The sequence below is a fragment of the Schistocerca nitens genome, chromosome 10, assembly GCF_023898315.1.
Source record: "Schistocerca nitens isolate TAMUIC-IGC-003100 chromosome 10, iqSchNite1.1, whole genome shotgun sequence".
NCBI classification, from domain to species: domain Eukaryota; kingdom Metazoa; phylum Arthropoda; class Insecta; order Orthoptera; family Acrididae; genus Schistocerca; species Schistocerca nitens.
The window spans coordinates 14185747-14203093 of NC_064623.1; the positions used below are offsets into that span (position 1 = coordinate 14185747).

Sequence of the window (17347 nt, forward strand, 5' to 3'; positions counted from 1 at the left end):
TCTGCAGTTCCTACTCCTTTACCACACGGTGCCCTGCTTGTCACTATTGATGCCACCTCCCTGTACACTAACATTACAATGACGATAGCCTTGCCGCTACTGAACACTACCTTTCCCAATACCCGACTGATTCCAAACCAAACACCTCCTTCCTAGTCACCATGGCCAACTATAACCTCACCCACAATTACTTCTCTTTTGAAGGTATTACTGATAATCAAATCCGGGATACAGCTATGGGCACTCGCATGGCACCACACTATGCCAACCTATTCATGAGCCATCTACAGGAATCCTTCCTAAAAACCCAGAATGCTAAACCTCTCACCTGGTTAAGATACATTGATGACATCTTTGCTGTCTGGTTCGAAGGTGAGGACACCCTATCCACATTCCTCCAGAACCTCAACAACTTCTCCCCCATATGCTTCACCTGGCCCTACTCGACCCAACAAGCCACTTTCCTAGATGTTGACCTCCACCTCAAAGATGGCTACATCAGTACCTCCGTCCATATCAACCACCAGCAATACCTCAACTTCGACAGCTGCCACATGTTCCATACTAAGAGGCCCCTTCCGTATAGCCTAGCCACTCATGGTCGTCGCATCTGCAGTGACGAGCAGTCCCTCTCGAAATATACTGAGGGTCTCACTGAAGCCTTCACTGACCATAATTATCCTCCCAAGCTTGTACAAAAACAAATCTCCTATGCCTTATCTTTCCAGTCTTCTGCACGTTCCAAGTCCCAGCGTTCGGCCACAGAGGTGCATTCCCCTCGTAACTCAGTACCACCTAGGACTGGAGCAACTGAATTACATTCTCTGCCAGGGTTTTGAATACCTCTCTTCGTGGCCTGAAGTGAGATATGTTCTGCCCACTATCCGTCCCACCCATCCCACAGTGGTATTCTGCCGTCCACCAAACCTACCCAATATACTGGTCCATCCTTGCACAACCCCTGCTCCCAATCCCTTACCTCATGACTCATACCCCTGTAATAGACCTAAATGCAAGACCTGTCCCATACATCCACCCACCACCACCACCACCACCACCACCACCACCACCTACTACTCCCGTCCTGTCACTAACATCACCTATCCCACCAAAGGCAGGGCTACCTGTGAAACCAGTCATGTGATCTACAAGCTAAGCTGCAACCACTGTGTTGCATTCTATGTAAGCATGACAACCAACAAGCTGCCTGCCCGCGTGAATGGCCACTGACAAACTTTGGCCAAGAAACAAGTGGACCATCCTGTTGCTGAACATGCTGCCACACATGATATCCTTCATTTCAATGACTGCTTCACAGCCTGTGCCACATGGATCCTTCCTACCAACACCAGCTCTTCTGAATTGTGCAGGTGGGAACTTTCCCTGCAATACATCCTACGTTCCCGTAACCGTCCTGGCATCAATCTTCATTAGTCACTTCCTCACCCATCCAGCCCCTTCCCTGTTCCCATTCCAGCACTACACAGCCGTCATTCCACCACCACACCCTGTCTTTTCATTTCTCTCCTTTTCTGCTGCTTGCTCCCCTCGCCCTCACCACGTCTCCACTGCCCTCCCCACCATACTATGCCTCCCCGTCCCCACCCCAGCCTCCTCCTTACCCCCACCCAGTCACCACTCCCATCATGCACTGGTGCTGCTGCTCACAGCGTGGTTTCAGTTGCCTGAGACTGCAGTCATGTGTGTGAGTTGCATGTGTGTGCGTGCGTGTGTGTGGGCGGGGGGGGGGGGGGGGCGCAGCACATGCGCTCGCACGTATGTGTGTCTATTGTGATGAAGGCCAGTGGCCGAAAGCTTTAATTGTGAGAGTGTTTTTGTTGTGCCTATCTGCGACTCAGTATCTCCGCTATATGGTGAGTAGCAACTTTTCTTCTCATAATATTGTTACTATGATATTTCTAATCACATCTCAACAGCAGGCTGTTCCAACACTATCCCATATAGTGCGGGCACCACCGAGAACTCATCAGCTAGCTTGTGGGCAGGTGCAGCTGGTATAGCCCACCAGGAGGCCGTGTTATATGCATCTTGTGCGTGTACAAACCATTTGTCAACCGTGCTGGCATGCACTTGGCCAGTGTAGAACTGTCACATAGGCTACTGCTCATATGTTAGCTGTTTGCCCATCCCTATCCGCTGGCAGATGCGTGAGTTGAAACAGTCCAATCTACTGCCTGAGAGAACTTAAGATGCATCTCGTCATTCCTCAGTATGTGGGTATCCCACTTCTTTTTGTACCGTTTGTTCCACGTGATTCGGTTAAACTTCAGTCTACTCTTCAACATTACTAAATTTGTGAACCTTGCGTATATCTGTTCCTGCATATGCCTTACAATTGACTATCTGATTTCGTAAGCTATGTTTGACTGTGTGTAGTCTAGCTGGAATATTCCCAAGTGTCTGGGCCTTCTCCAAGTATACCAGTGGCTGTTGTTATTTTTGAACATTGTAATCACAAGCACAATCTGAAATGTTTTACAGAACTTGGGTCTTTCTCCATTCTCACTCCAATTTCTAAGCACATATTCTCCCATAACTATGTTTTCTTCACATTCCTCTAATACTGTGTTCCAGTTTCCAATAATTATTACATTATAGTCCCCTTTTATGTACTGAAGTACCAGTTCAGTGTCCTCACATACTTTCTCTCTCTTTCTTAATCTTCTGATTGTTATGTCAGCATGTATACCTCAACTGTTGTTGTTCACATTGGCTTGCTGTCAATTCTGATGAGAAAAAACATATTACTGAACTCTTTGTAGTAATTCACCAGATATACTGTGGGTACACGTCATCTATCTTTAATTCAGTGGTTTCCATTGCCTTGTGTGTCCTCACACCATCAGTGATTGCTGATTCTTGCGCCCTTTAGGGGCAGTTTCCCACCTGGAGGTCAGTAAGTTACGGTAAAACTCATATGCTCCTCCACTCATTTAACAGGGTCGTTGGCAAAACGAGTGTGACATCTTACGATGTAAGTCTTTGGCCGCCATTACTGGTAATTTTTATTTAAAATTTAAGCAACGGATGGTGTCAAATATGGGACCCAGGTTATTTTGATTACTAGGAAGAGATTCTACCATTAGATCATGACTACAGGCACGCACCTGCAAACAAACGGCAAATCAATTATATAACTTTATTTTTTCAAAGTGATAATCAAATCTTTATAGCTACAAGATCCATTATAAGTGCCAGAGTTTAACATACCTTTGAAAGACTTGCGATCGAATAAGGTTTAAGGCTTAGATGAAATTCCTTCGGACTTGGTAAAATCATTGGGGAAGTGACAACCAAATGACTATTCACATTGGCTTCATTGTATCCATTGTGGATGGCGAACTGCAACTCTGATTTAAATTGCCGATTTATGTGAGTGTAGTATGCAGCCAGTTACTTTCTTTAATTTTGATGCTATTTTATTTGCTGTACCACCAACCAGTTTTCAAGCCACTGTAGGCTAATCATAAGTTTGTGTTACAGGAACATTGTTTCGTTGACCACTTGCCGAGTCATGGTGGTTGCACTGCTTCCTGGTATCTGTGAAAATTCATTCTGATAATGTACATTTTACTGGTTGTACCATGTACACAGTATTTAGCTGCACTGTACTGTAAATAGGGGTAAAGCTAAGGGCAGTATCAACTTACTTCATCAAAGTATTGGGGGAATAAAAAATAAAGTAGATGAGCTATTAGTGTGTTTAGATGATCTCAAAAATAAGAATGAGATTGATATACTCTGTCTGTCTGAACACCATGTAACCGTGTGTATGGGTAGTGTCAGTATAAGTGGGTATAATTCAGCGTCTTACACCTGTAGATCTAGGATGGATAAAGGACGAGTTGCCATTTTCATAAAACAAGGGTATAAATGCAAAACTGTAGAAGTAAGCAAATTTTGTGTTGACCAGCACTTTGAGGTTTGTGCATGTGAACTTCAACTAGATAATGTATTGATATTAGCAACAGTGTACAGGTCCCCAATAGGAGACTGGGAGCTATTCATAAAAAAGTTTGACTCCCTATTATGCTGCCTGTCAGACAAAAAGAAGAAGTTATTAATCTGTGGTGATTTCAATGTAAACTTTCTAAATAATTCTGAGAGGAAAAGTGAACTAGAAGTGTTATTAACAACATATAACTTAGGTATCAGTGATCTATTTCCCTACACGTATAGCTCAAGACAGTAGCACGCTAATAGATAATGTATTTGTACAGAAAGAGGATGTAAAACAAACACGTGGTTTCCCTGTGGTAAATGGATTGTCAGACCATGATTCACAACTGATTAACTTACAAAACCTAACAGGGTGTACAGTTCAGAAACCATTAAGTAAAAGTGCAAGGTCGCTCAACCCGGATTCTATAGAGCATTTCAAAGAAAGCTTAAGAAATGTTAATTAGGGAGATGTATATAATGAGCCAAATGCTAATGATAAATGCAACATATTCTTTGATAAATTTATATCCCTTTTTGAACATTGTTTCCCAAAGAAAATTACTAAATGTAACACCAAACACTTTTCAAGGAAATCTTGGATTACTACAGGTATTAAAGTGTCTTCAGAAAGAAAAAGAAAACTTTATGAGACAGCAAGAGCTAGTAAAGACCCAGAAGTAGTTTGACACTATAAAAATTACCGTAACGTCGTGAGAAAAGTTGTAAGGAAATCAAGAAACATATGTTAGAGAAGAAATTTACAATTCCAGCAATAAAATCAAATCAGTATGGAATGTTGTTAGAAGGGAGGCAGGAAAAGTAACCACTGGGGTAGGTAGTATTACTATTAAGGGGAATGAGACCATACTAACCAACAGTAGACAAGTAGGTAATATATTTAACAACCATTTCTTAAGTGTAGAAGAAAAAATTGGTGAGAACAGTTAAAAAAAAAAAAAAAAACAGGCAGTAAATGGAAGAGTCTGTTTTGAAACAATGTAGTCAGATTAAGTTTCACCTAACAACCTCTTGTGAAATAAGTAAAATTATTAAATCTTTGAAAAATAATATTCTGTTGGAGTAGATGACATCTCTAATAAGGTATTAAAGCAATGTGGAGCAATTACAGCTGATGTTTTGAGTCACATACGTAATGCATCATTAACTCAAGGTATTTTCCGAGACAGGTTAAAATATGCCATTGTCAGGCCACCCTACAAAAAGGGGGCCACCACAGATGTCAATAATTATTGGCCAGTATCCTTACTTACAGCATTTTCAAAAATCTTCGAGAAAGTAATGTACTCAAGAGTGGTTAGCCATCTCAACAGTAATGGGATACTTAGTAAATCACAGTTCGGATTTCAAAAATGCTGTTCCACTGAGACAGCAATATACAATTTCACTGTCCACATAACAGAGTCTTTAAATAGTAAAATGTCACCAATAGGTTTTTTTTACTTGTCCAAAGCATTTAATTGTGAGAACCATGACATTATGTTACAGAAATTACAGGTCTATGGTATAAATGGAATAGCACATGAGTGGTTTAAAGTCGTACCTACAGAACAGGAAGCAAAAAGTTTCTTTATATGGGTCAAGTGATTTAAATAAGTTTGCCACTTCATCTAACTGGGGTGAAATTACATTAGGTGTTCCACAGGGTTCAATCATTAGTCCCCTTCTGTTCTTGATATATGTGAATGACCTCCCTTCCTATCTGAAACAGGAAGCTGAACTGACACTGTTTGCTGATGATACAAGCATCATTATTAATCCAGTAAAAGAAACTCCAATTGAAAGTGATACAAATAAGGTCTTTGGAAAAGTCATTAATTGGTGGTCTGCAAATGGTCTTTCTCTAAACTTTGAAAAAAAAAACACAGTACATCCAATTTTCTGCTGCAAAAAGTACAGTTCCTTCAATAAATATAACACATCAACAGAAATTAGAAGACAGGGTAGAGCATACTAAGCTTCTGGGTGTACACATAGATGAGAATCTTAAATGGAAAATTCATATTTTGGATCTTCTAAAGCGACTAGGTTCAGCAACTTTTACAATCAGAATAATTCTCAATTTTGAGGATATAGAAATTAGTAAGCTAACATACTTTGCATACTTTCACTCTCTGATGTCATACGGAATAATATTTTGGGGTAACTCAACATTTAGATACAAAATATTCACTGCTCAAAAGAAAGTGTTAGAATAATGTGTGGGGTTCATAGTCACACATCTTGTAGGCATCTTTTTAAAAGATTGGGAATTCGTACAACAGCCTCACAATACATTTACTCCCTTATGAAATTTGTTCTCAACAATGTGGACCAGTTTAAAAACAACAGTGACATTCATGATTATAATACCAGAAAAAAGAAAGACCTACACTATCCTTTACTCAACTTATCTTTGGCACAGAAAGGGGTAAAAATGCTGCTGTAAAAATTTTCGATAAATTACCAGATGAATTAAAATGTCTGAAAGACAGCAGTAATAGCTTCAAAAATAACTTGAAATCATATCTCCTTGACGACTCCTTCTATACCGTAGATGAATTCTTGAATAGTAATAAATAAATCTATGAATATAGTATATTCATTTTGTGCTATTTAAGGGAATGGGGTAAATAATAGAAATATTAATCCTTAACTCTGTATTGTAACATATATATGTAGTTTCATATGTGCATTTCTTGTGCACTTGACACATTCCACATCATAACAGCTACTTTACTGTGTGATTGATCAATGGAACACGTAACCAACTATCTGAGATTGGGGACATACTATCAAATTTTCAGAAAATATCACCCATACAAGGTTGAAAAATGCTAGTTACATTTCATTCATTTTCTGCATTGTTATTTTATTTTCAATTTGCTTTATCTCAGAATTGTCCAGCATATTATTTAAAACAGTCTTGTTCATTTGTATGCTTTCTCATCAGGTGATGGATGCCCTCATCAGTAAAGAGGCCACACCTAGAGTACTCGGGCTGACGGGGACCCTGCTAAATTGCAACTGTAAGCCGTCAGAAGTACCTCGTTTGTTAAAGGAGCTGGAAACAACATTTAGAAGTAAAATTGCAACAATATTGAATTCGGAAGAAATTCGAAGGTAACTGCTCGTAAGTTCTGTGTGATTATTGACTTAATTTATTGGAGGAATATTTCATTTGGGAAAACTAATAAATTATGGCACAGGAGGAGAAATGTTTAATACTGACAGTAGACATATATAAAAGTGGGACACCTTCCTAGCTTTAGGACTATTCAATCCTCCCTTCTCCACAGGACGAGAACAATTCATGTCTAGTGAGAATGAGGGTAGACCAAGGTTAAGGGGATGGTATCAGACAGTAGGTCACAGGTAAGTGCTGTATCGTATTCAGTCCAGAGGCGACGACAGCAGAGTGAGAAGCAAAGATAGATTAGGAGAAAGAGAAATCAATAGTTTAATCAAGAATTAAGACAGAAACCATATGGAGAGCTTCTTGGACATCTATTCAGCTTTCTCAGATAGTACTGCATACTGCCTCACAAAGAAAGTGAAAACCCAAAAAGGGAAGAGGAAATGAAATGTAGGTAGATAGAGAATATGTGATGTTATCTCAGCGATTAAAAAAAATCTGGTGAAATTTACAAAGAATTGGCAGTATGAGCCCTCTCATCAGTATGACGTTGCACCCACTCTGGCCTGGATGTGTTCATTGATTTGCTTTGGAAGGGTGTCGTGAAGCTGAGGCAAACTGGCCCACAGCTGTTGTAACTGGTCCTTGATATTCCGGATACTGGCGCTGTCACAGATGTGATACCTTAGCTCGACCTGCACACGTTTTACTGGTGTCAGACCTGGGGATCTCGCTGGCTGTGGAAGTACCTCAGCATCGTGAAGACAGTTCACAGAGACATGTGCATTTCACAGATGACCGTTGTTCTGTTGAAAAATGGCACCACGATATCTGTCACACAAGAGGTAACACACGAAGAGAGCAGGCTGTCCCTGACGTATCGTTCTTCCATCGAGGTTCTATCAGTCACTGTGAGCCACGACCGATGGCTCTCCGAACTGTAGTACCAGGAATAACGCCGCTGTGCCTCACCAAAATGTTGTAAGAATCGGACGTTTCTCTGGCTTGCCTCCACACTCACAGATGGTGGTCCTCCAGGGTAATGCAGAACTGCAATTCATCGCGAAACACAAAATGACACGACACAGTCGATTCCATTTGTGAGCAATCCATACTTAACGATTGTAATGCCACTCCAGATGGAGCCATTTGTGTTGTGGAGCTAACAGTAGCCTACACACAGGATGATAATTCCTCAGTCAGATTGCTGTGCAAGTCTGCAGCCATTGGAGCAGGATGATACAGACTGTTGGAGGGGATCCGTTACTCATTCTGGGATGGCAGACACGGCTCGGTGCACAGTATGGCGATCAAATGTAATTGACGGGAGCCTCGACTGTGATGTGCCTATCCTCACGTTCCCATGCCGTACAACGATGGGTCACTGTCACATCCAAATGCTCCACAAATCCAGATATTGGACAGTTTGACCATCCAGCTAAATGGAGACCCACAATTGAGACTCTTTGGCTGTGTCCTCCAGTTATTTATTTAACCATATGGCTAGGGCCCCCTGCCGGGCAAGCTGTTCGCTGGGTGCCGGTCTTTCAATTTGATGCCACGTCCGTGACCAGTCGATGAGGATGATAAGATGATGATGATGATGATGGTGATGACATCACAACACCCAGTCCCTGGGTGGAGAAATTTCCCTGACCCAGCCAGGAATCGAACCCAGGCGCAGAGGATTGACAATCCGTCGTGCTGACCATTCAGCTACCGGGAGTGGACTGTCCTCCAGTAATCACTCGAGATGAAGCTGTTTGTGCCCGTTATATACCCCTTACATATCAGGCCTGATAACAACACTGAACTTCACCAACACCAATGTTTTCTGGTGGCTATTCTGTCTTTAGTAGAGAATTGTAACTTCAGTCATACTTACCCACCTGTGGTGTACACAAGCTACATCGACATCTGACACTACCCTTTAGGTGTTTCACTTCTTTTGTAAGGTATTGTAAATAACAGCGTCATGTGAAAAAAGTCGTCAGTTAATCTAGTTGAGCCATGCAATAATTCACACTCTATCGTGTTCAGTCACTGGTCGGTAACATAGTAATGGAGAAATAAGTAAATGCAAGTATTTATTAATAAAAGGTATTATATTTTGAGCAGTACTACTAAATGTCTGTCTCATTGTAAAAAAACTGATACCATTATATACAATATAGTTAATTGTAAAACATATAATTAGTAGACATTGACTTCATCAACTTAATTTTATTCTTTAAAACTTTTTTATTTTTGCATAACTTTTTTTGAAAACAACATTAGCAGTTATAATGTGATCATCAGCTACTTTTTGGATTCTGCATCTTTAGCACAAACATAAATATCACGGAATGCGCAAAAAAACAGGTTGTGGTAAATACAATCCTGCCCTTTGAAGCGTCTGACCTTGCGCTTTATTAATCGTCGTAACAAAGGCTACCTTCTCCACAGGGGGCTCACCACTCTTTGCCGGGTTCGTGCTTGGCTACCGTGGGGCCCCCATCCTTTGCAGCATTTTTCCCATCCCGTGCTGCAAGTCTATCTTCTTGCTATTCTTTTTCCCCTCACTTGCGGAACATGTCGGCGGTGTTATTGGGAATATTCTGCATTATCTGTCACTGATGTAAGAAAAGTCTCACCTTTGTTTTTCACTCTCTTTTCCTTTCTTTGTTTCCCTTCTCCTCTCTTTCCTCTGCTTTGGTGTTTGAGGTTCCTTTTTGCTTCTTCCTCCCTGTGTGCTCCTGAAGGCCGACCCACACGTCTGACGCATAACAGGTGACTGGGTACCACGTAATTCCCAGCCCCGTGTCAACAGGTAGGGTTCGCATGTACCCCCTGGTATAGGCCAGGCACTGGGAGGGGTGATTGCCTGAGTTGCAACCTTCCCAAATTGCCGATTGGTCCCTGTGAACAATCACCTAAGGCGGGTGCGCCCCCTTGTGAAGGGAGACCCCAGTTGGGAGGAGTGTGCCGTCGGAGAGGCTGGCAATCGTGGGGGATTTTCTCGCAATGAGTCAATCATTTTCACAATCAACGTGTACGAAACGTAAACGTAATGAGGCTAATGATTCAAAAGACCCTTCCCGCTATGCACCACGGATCCTTGTGGTCTGATGCACTGAAGTCGGTCAGTCCAATCCGATTATTATTCAGAAAGGTGGTGGTGCAATTGCTGGCCCTGTGAAATCTTGCTCTCATTTACGGATTGGCACTTTGCTTTTGGAGACTTCTGACTCTCAAGCACAACAGCTGCTTGCTGCCTCATTTCTCCATGGCTACCCTGAGGCCCATAGAACTTACAGCTACTTTTAGCATCACAGCATCCCTTTGTACTCTGCCTTCAGGGCACAAAATTGCACCCTCATGACTGCTTTGAGCTTTCACATTTCTTACTGGTTCATTTTGACCTTCCCCCTGACGTCGGAATTCCATCTCGTGAGGGCGTTCTGCTGCTCGTACGGGATGACATTCGTAGTCGACTCATCTCCCTGACTACCCATCTTAAAACTGTTGTAGTTCGCCTTTTCCTTCCCCACCTGACTTTCTCCCTCTTTACAGTTTATGTCCCTCCATCATTTGAGGTCACCAGGGCAGACTTCCTTCAGCTCATTGGGCAGCTTCCTGCCCCATTTTTGCTACTCAGTGACTTTAATGCGCATCATCCCCTTTGGGGTTCTCCCAGGACCTGTCAGAGAGGTGCCATCGTGGCTGACCTCCTTAACCAACTTAACCTCTTTCGCCTTAACACTGGAGCATCCACTTTCCTTTCCAACTCCTCGCACACCTATTCTCACTTGGACCTATCCTTCTGTTCAGTTTGGCCCTCGTCTTGAATGGTCCGTTCTTTCTGACACCTACTCGAGCGACCATTTCACATGTGCTACCCATTTGCTTACTCCTACTTCATCTGCGTGCATATCCAAATGGCAGCTTACTAAGGCTGACTGGCAGTTTTACTCTTCCCTGGCGACCTTCGAAGACCAAGATTTCCCCAGTTGTGAAGACCAGGTGGAATATCTCACCAACATTACCCTTACTGCCGCAGAACTCTCCATTCCTTGCCTTTCCTCTTTACCACGTCGTGTCCCAGTCCCTTGGTGGACTGAAGCATGTCGTGACGCAATAAACACACGGAGATGTGCTCTCTGCATTTTTAAGCACCCTTAAAGTTGGCTGACAATGCTTAGCTCATCTTTGGGAACCACTGAAATCACACCCTAAATGATATCAGAGTCCCAGAGAAGTTGTGCATCCTCGGTGTGATGCGAAACGATGAGACAGATGCGTTAAAGATGGGTACAGGTAGTTTCAAAATCGAATGTGGTGTATGGTAAAGGAACATGAACTGTGGAGAGTTGGTGCAGGAAATTGTTGGTACCTTTTATATAGGAGGGGCAAGTTGCGGGTAATAGGTTGGTTCAGGGTTGAACCCTGCCTTACTCAGTTCACTCCTTCATCCAGTTGTAATCCACCCCCACTGCTCCCAAATCACCCCCAGTTAACATTCCAGAAAATCTTGATCTCAAACTTTGCCCCACCATCATTCCCAAAGTCCCTCAACATACAGGCTAAACTCATATCCCCAGAAAGGACTGCAATCCACCATCTAAAAACTGATCCTGACATTGTAATCCTACTTGCTGATAAAGGCTCCACCACTGTTGTTTTGAACTGCAAGTATTACCTGGCAGAAAGACTCCACCACCTGTCAGATTCATTCACCTACAAACAATGCCGCAGGGACCACATTCCAGAAATCCTACAGGATCTCCAGTCTATCCCAGATCCTTAGGTCCAGCCCAGAACCTCTCCTGGAGTCTCTCTCTCCTCACCACTACCAGTCCCCAATACTCCTACCTTCTACACCCTAAAGTCCAGAAACCCAACCAGCCAGGATGCCTCATTGTGGCCAGTTACTGTGCCCTGTCAGAGGATCTAAGCTCTCGTAGACCAACACCTTCAGCCTATTACGTGCAGCCTACTCTTCTATATAAAATATGCCAACCATTTTCTCCATAAACTCCCCACAGTTCATGTTCATTTACCACAGGGTGCCCTGCTTGTCACTATTGATGCCACCTCCTTTTACGCTAACATTTGTACTGCCCATGGCCATACCGCTATTGAATGTTACCTTTTCATTGCTTGACGTGTTCCAAACCTCCAACTTCTTTCCTAGTTGACATGACCAGATGTATCCTCACCCAAAGTTACTTCTCCTTTGAAGGCATTACCTACAAACAAATCCGGGGTTTGGCTATGGGCACCAACGTTGCACCATCCTGTGCCAACCTATTCATGGGCCGTCTAGAGGAGTCCTTTCTAACCGCTCAGAATCTCATGCCTCTCACCTGGTTCAGATTCATTGATGACGTCTTCTTGATGTGGATCGAGGTTGAGGACACCCTATCTACATTCCTTCAGAACCTCAACACCTTCTTCCCATTCGCTTCATCCGGTCCTCCTTAACCCAACAAGCCATCTTCCTTGATGTCGACCTCCACCTCAGAGATGGCTACATCAGTACCGCTGCCCACATAAAACCTACCAACCACCAGCAATAACTCCACTTCAACAGCTGCCACCCATCCACACCAAAAAGTATCTTCCATACAGCCTAGTCACAGGTCCCTCTTGCAGAATGCCGACAAAGACCATAATTACCGTCCCAACCGTGTACAAAAACAGACCTCCCATGCCTTATCTCTCCAGCCACAACTACCTCCCAAAGTACCACTGTCTGGCCACAGAGGACCATTCTCTTCATAGCTCAGTACCACCAAGTACGGGAGCAATTGAATCACATTCACCACCGGGGTTTCGACTACCTCTCGTTGTGCCCTGAAATGAGGAATGTCCTACCCACTATCCTTTCCACCCCTTCCACAGTGATATTTGGCCGCCCACCGAACCTACGCAATATCCTTGTCCATCCCTACAAAACCCCTGCTCCCGAGCTGTTGCTTCGTGGCTCATATCCCTGTAATAGTCCTAGAAGCAAGACCTGTCCCTTACATCCTGCCGCCACCACCACCGCCCAGTCCAGTCTGGTCACAAACATAACCTATCCCATCAAAGGCAGAGCTACCTGTGAAACCATTCATGTGACCTACAAGTTAAGCTGCAACCATTGTCCTGCATTCTACATAGGCATGACAGACAACAAGCTGTCTGTCTGCTTGAATGGCCATTGATAAAATGCGTCAAGAAACAGCTGGATCACCCAGTTACTCAGCATACCACCCAACATGACATTCTTCATTTCAATTACTGCTTCTAAGCACGTGCCATCTGGATCCATCCCACCAACACCAGCTCTTCTGAATTGTGTGGGAGCAAACTCTCCCTGCAGTATATCGCACGTTCCCATAACCCTCCTGGCCTAAAACTTGTCATTGCCCTTTACCCACCTATCCCCTTCCCTGCTCCCATTCCAGCAGCACTCAGCTCTCTACTCTATCAATGCCTCCACAGTCCTTTTACTTCTCTCCCTTTATGCCCCCCCCCCCCTCCCTCCCCCCTCCCGCCCACTATCTAACATCCCGATTGCACGTATCTGCCGTACCCTCTCACCACCTTGTCCCTGTCGTCGGCGTCGGCTGATACTCGTATCCGAGTTTTCATTTCTCTCCTGAGATTTCCTTTGTCACGGTTCAGGCGTGGAAGTGTCGTTGATGGCTTAGCAATCCAATCCTAGCGTGGAACAGGCGGCCACAGACATTACAGCTGATGGAAGGTGGAGGACGTGGCTGACCCTGGAGGAGTTTACGTCTCTGGCGTTTGTCATTCTCCATTCTTCGACGTTCCAGCTCAAAGTTTTGAAGAGCATTTGAGGTAACCGAGCGCCAGCGACTTCGGTCTTCTGCTATTGTGGACCAGTTACTCAGATCGATGTTCAAGTTTTTCAGATTTTTCTTGTACTGATCCTTATAACGTTTGAGAGGGGCCCCTCGTGGCCTTTTACCTGTGCTCACTTCGCTGTACAGTATTTGGCGTGGAAGTCTGTCATTTTTCATCCGCTGGACATGTCCAACCCATCTGAGTTGATGCCCAATGATAAGAGCTTCCATGCTATGCATTTTTGCTTTCTCTAGAACAGCCGTGTTGGATATGAAGTCATTCCATTTCAGGTTCATGATATATCTTAGCTTCTGTTGGTTGAAGCGTTCTAGTTTCTTCAGATCGCAGCGATATAACGTCCAGGTTTCGCAACCATATAGCAGGGTGGAAATGACTACAGCTTTGTACACCATCAGTTTGGTGTACAGTGTTAGGTCTTTATTCAGGAAGACACGCTTTGTAAGACGACCAAATGCTACATGTGCAGCACGTAATCTATTCTCCACATCTTTTCCAGATGAGCAGTTGGATGACAGTATGCTTCCCAGGTAGAGGAAATGGTCCACTTGTTCCAAGGGTGTATCATAAATGGATATGCTGAAGTCAGGAACGGAGGAGCCAGGAGTTGGCTGCGCCATCACCTTTGTCTTTGGAATATTGATGGAGAGACCAAATCGTTCGTACGCCCTGCTGAAGGAATCAACTGACAGCTGCAACTCTGCAGGTGAATGAGCTGGAGAGGCATTGTCATCAGCATACTGCAGCTCTGTCACACGAGTGGTACTGGTGAACCTTTTTGAATGGAGTCTGGACTGGTTGAATAATCCTCCATCAAACCTGTACTTTAGTTCTATTCCTGCATTGTTTACGGTTGTCTCGTAAAGCATAGCTGCCAGATACAATGCAAATAATGTTGGTGCAAGAACGCATCCTTGTTTAAGCCCACTTGTTATTGGGAATTCACCAGTCATTTCATTCTGGCAGAGGACCTGTCCAGTCATATCATCGTGGAGAGCTTCAATCAGGTCAACAAAATGTTCAGGGCAGCCGAAGCGTTTTAAGACCATCCACATGGCTTCTCTGGGAACTGTATCAAAGGCCTTTTCTAGATCGTAGAAAACAAGTAGTAAAGGCTTTTTCTGTTCTCTGCACTTCTCCTGTAGTTGTCGTGCACAGAAAATCATGTCAATTGTCCCTCTTGAAGGTCGAAACCCGTATTGAGACTCAGGTAGTATAGTCTCTGAAAGTGTCTGGAGGCGATTTAAAAGGATTCTCGCAAAAATTTTTCCAGTGACAGAGAGTAGAGATATTCCTCGGTAGTTACCACAGACGCTTCTGTCGCCCTTCTTGAAGATGGTGACAATTGTGGAGTTCTTCAAGTCAGCTGGTACCTTGCGGGTTTCCCACATTAATATAATAAGTGAGAAGAGTCTAGTTTTTAGAGGCAAGCCGCCACCCTCAATAAGCTCCATCGGGATGCTGTCAGGTCCAGGAGCCTTCCCAGGTTTCACACTCTTGAGTGCCTTGCAAAGTTCTTGAAAAGTTGGAGGATCAGCCAGCCAGGGTTTTGGAGGGTGCTGTGGGACATTTTTGAGAAAATCTCCAGCGGCAGTAGAAGGGCTGTTTAACAGTGAGCTGAAGTGCTCTTTCCAACGATTTAAGATGTCCTGACTTTCAGTAAGAATGGTGGAGTTGTCAGCAGCTTTCAGTGTTCCTGATGAGGAGCGGATAGGTCCATACAGCTCTTTAATACCAGCGTAAAAGCCACGCAGGTTCCTTGCATCAGAAAGATTTTGGAGTTCTGTGGCTTTCTGTTGCCACCATTTGTTCTTGATTACTCGTATTTCACTTTGACATTTCTGCTTGAGTTCTTGAAAGCGTGCTTTCTTTTCTGCGCAGGATGGATCTTGAGCAAGGGATAGGTAAGCATCCCGCTTTGTATTGATGATGGCTTGGATTTCTCCGTGGTTGTCATCAAACCAATCACTTCTTTTCCGTGCACTACAACCAACAACATTCTCAGCAGTTTCTTTGATGATGTTCTTTAATGTGGTCCATTCTTGTTCGACGTCATCTGTGGTTGCTGGAGCTTTGTTAAGTTGTTCAGACAGTATGTCTTGGAAGTGTGAGCGAACGTTTTTGTTTTTCAGGTTGCTTATGTTGAATTTTCTGCGTGGTGGGTTTGAAAAGTGGGATCGTGGCTTGCGATACTTTGGTACTCTCAAGCGGCTGACTAAAAGTCTATGGTCAGTCCAGCACTCATCGATGTTTAGTGCTGCTTTTGTAATGAGAATGTCTTTCTTGTCACGCTGTCGCGTAATAACGTAGTCTATAAGATGCCAATGTTTGGAGCGTGGGTGCATCCATGTGGTCTTATAGCGCTTACGCAAACGGAATTGGGTATTGGAGATGAAAAGCTCGTGCTCGGCACATAGACCAAGAAGTAACAACCCATTTGCATTGCAGTTTCCCACCCCTTGTTTACCCATGACATCTCTCCAAAAATGGTTGTCCCTTCCCACTCTGGCATTGAAATCACCAAGTAAAATTAATTTATCTTGAATGGGTATTTTAGAGAGAGTACTGTTCAGTTGGTGGTAGAACTGATTCTTTGTGTCTTCATCACTGTCTAAAGTAGGAGCATATGCAGAGACGAAGGTGATGAATCTGTCTGAACCAATGGGTACTCTAAGAGTCATCAGTCTTTCATTAATTGAGACAGGTGTAAGTCGAAGATCTTCCACTATTTTCGTTTTTACGGCAAATCCTGCACCATGGATGCGTGGTTCTCCTGCATCCTTTCCCTTCCAGAAGATGGTGTACCCTGAACGTACCTCACTAATGTGTCCCTCACCTGAGAGTCTTGTCTCACTCAAGGCAGCTATGTCTATATCTAGCCGGGCTAGTTCTTGGGTGATAAGAGCGGTTCCTCTCTCTGGCCTGTAATTGTTCACGTCCAGGAGGGTCCTGACATTCCATGTCCCTATTGTCATAATCATTTCATTCTTCTTTTGTTTACGTCCGCAGCATAAGGAGTGACCTACTGGGTGCGGATTCCCAGCCCGGTTCAAGTGTGACTTCCGATGTTTAGCCCACATTTTCTAGGGCCTTCCCCATTCAGGGTGGGCAGCGGTCATCCTAAATAGGCCTGCCCAGTCGCAGATGCAGGACCGGATTCCCGAGCAGTCACACGGGTTCTCAGGAAGGCGACCATCACACACCTGCCGCCAGTGTGCAGGTCCAGACTAGTAGCTTCCAGCCTCACTCGGAGCCTGCTACCATCGTCCTTATCCCATCGCCATTGGTCTTTAGAGAAAATGACAGGAGAAATTGCCATTTGCGTGAATTTCTTTAAGGTTGATTACAGCTTGCGAGGAAGTGACCCACACACTATGATTCTGGAACAATTCATCACGG

General features: G+C 43.9%; 1 protein-coding gene across 3 annotated transcripts in view; it reads left to right on the forward strand.

Moving 5' to 3' along the window:
* Positions 1-17347, forward strand: part of LOC126210275 (endoribonuclease Dicer-like) — a 334521-nt gene that overhangs the window by 102556 nt on the left and 214618 nt on the right. For all 3 annotated transcript variants that reach the window (XM_049939469.1, XM_049939471.1, XM_049939470.1), the window contains one exon: positions 6914-7083. In XM_049939469.1, coding sequence (XP_049795426.1) covers positions 6914-7083 — 170 coding nt within the window. The remainder of the gene's footprint in view (positions 1-6913; positions 7084-17347) is intronic.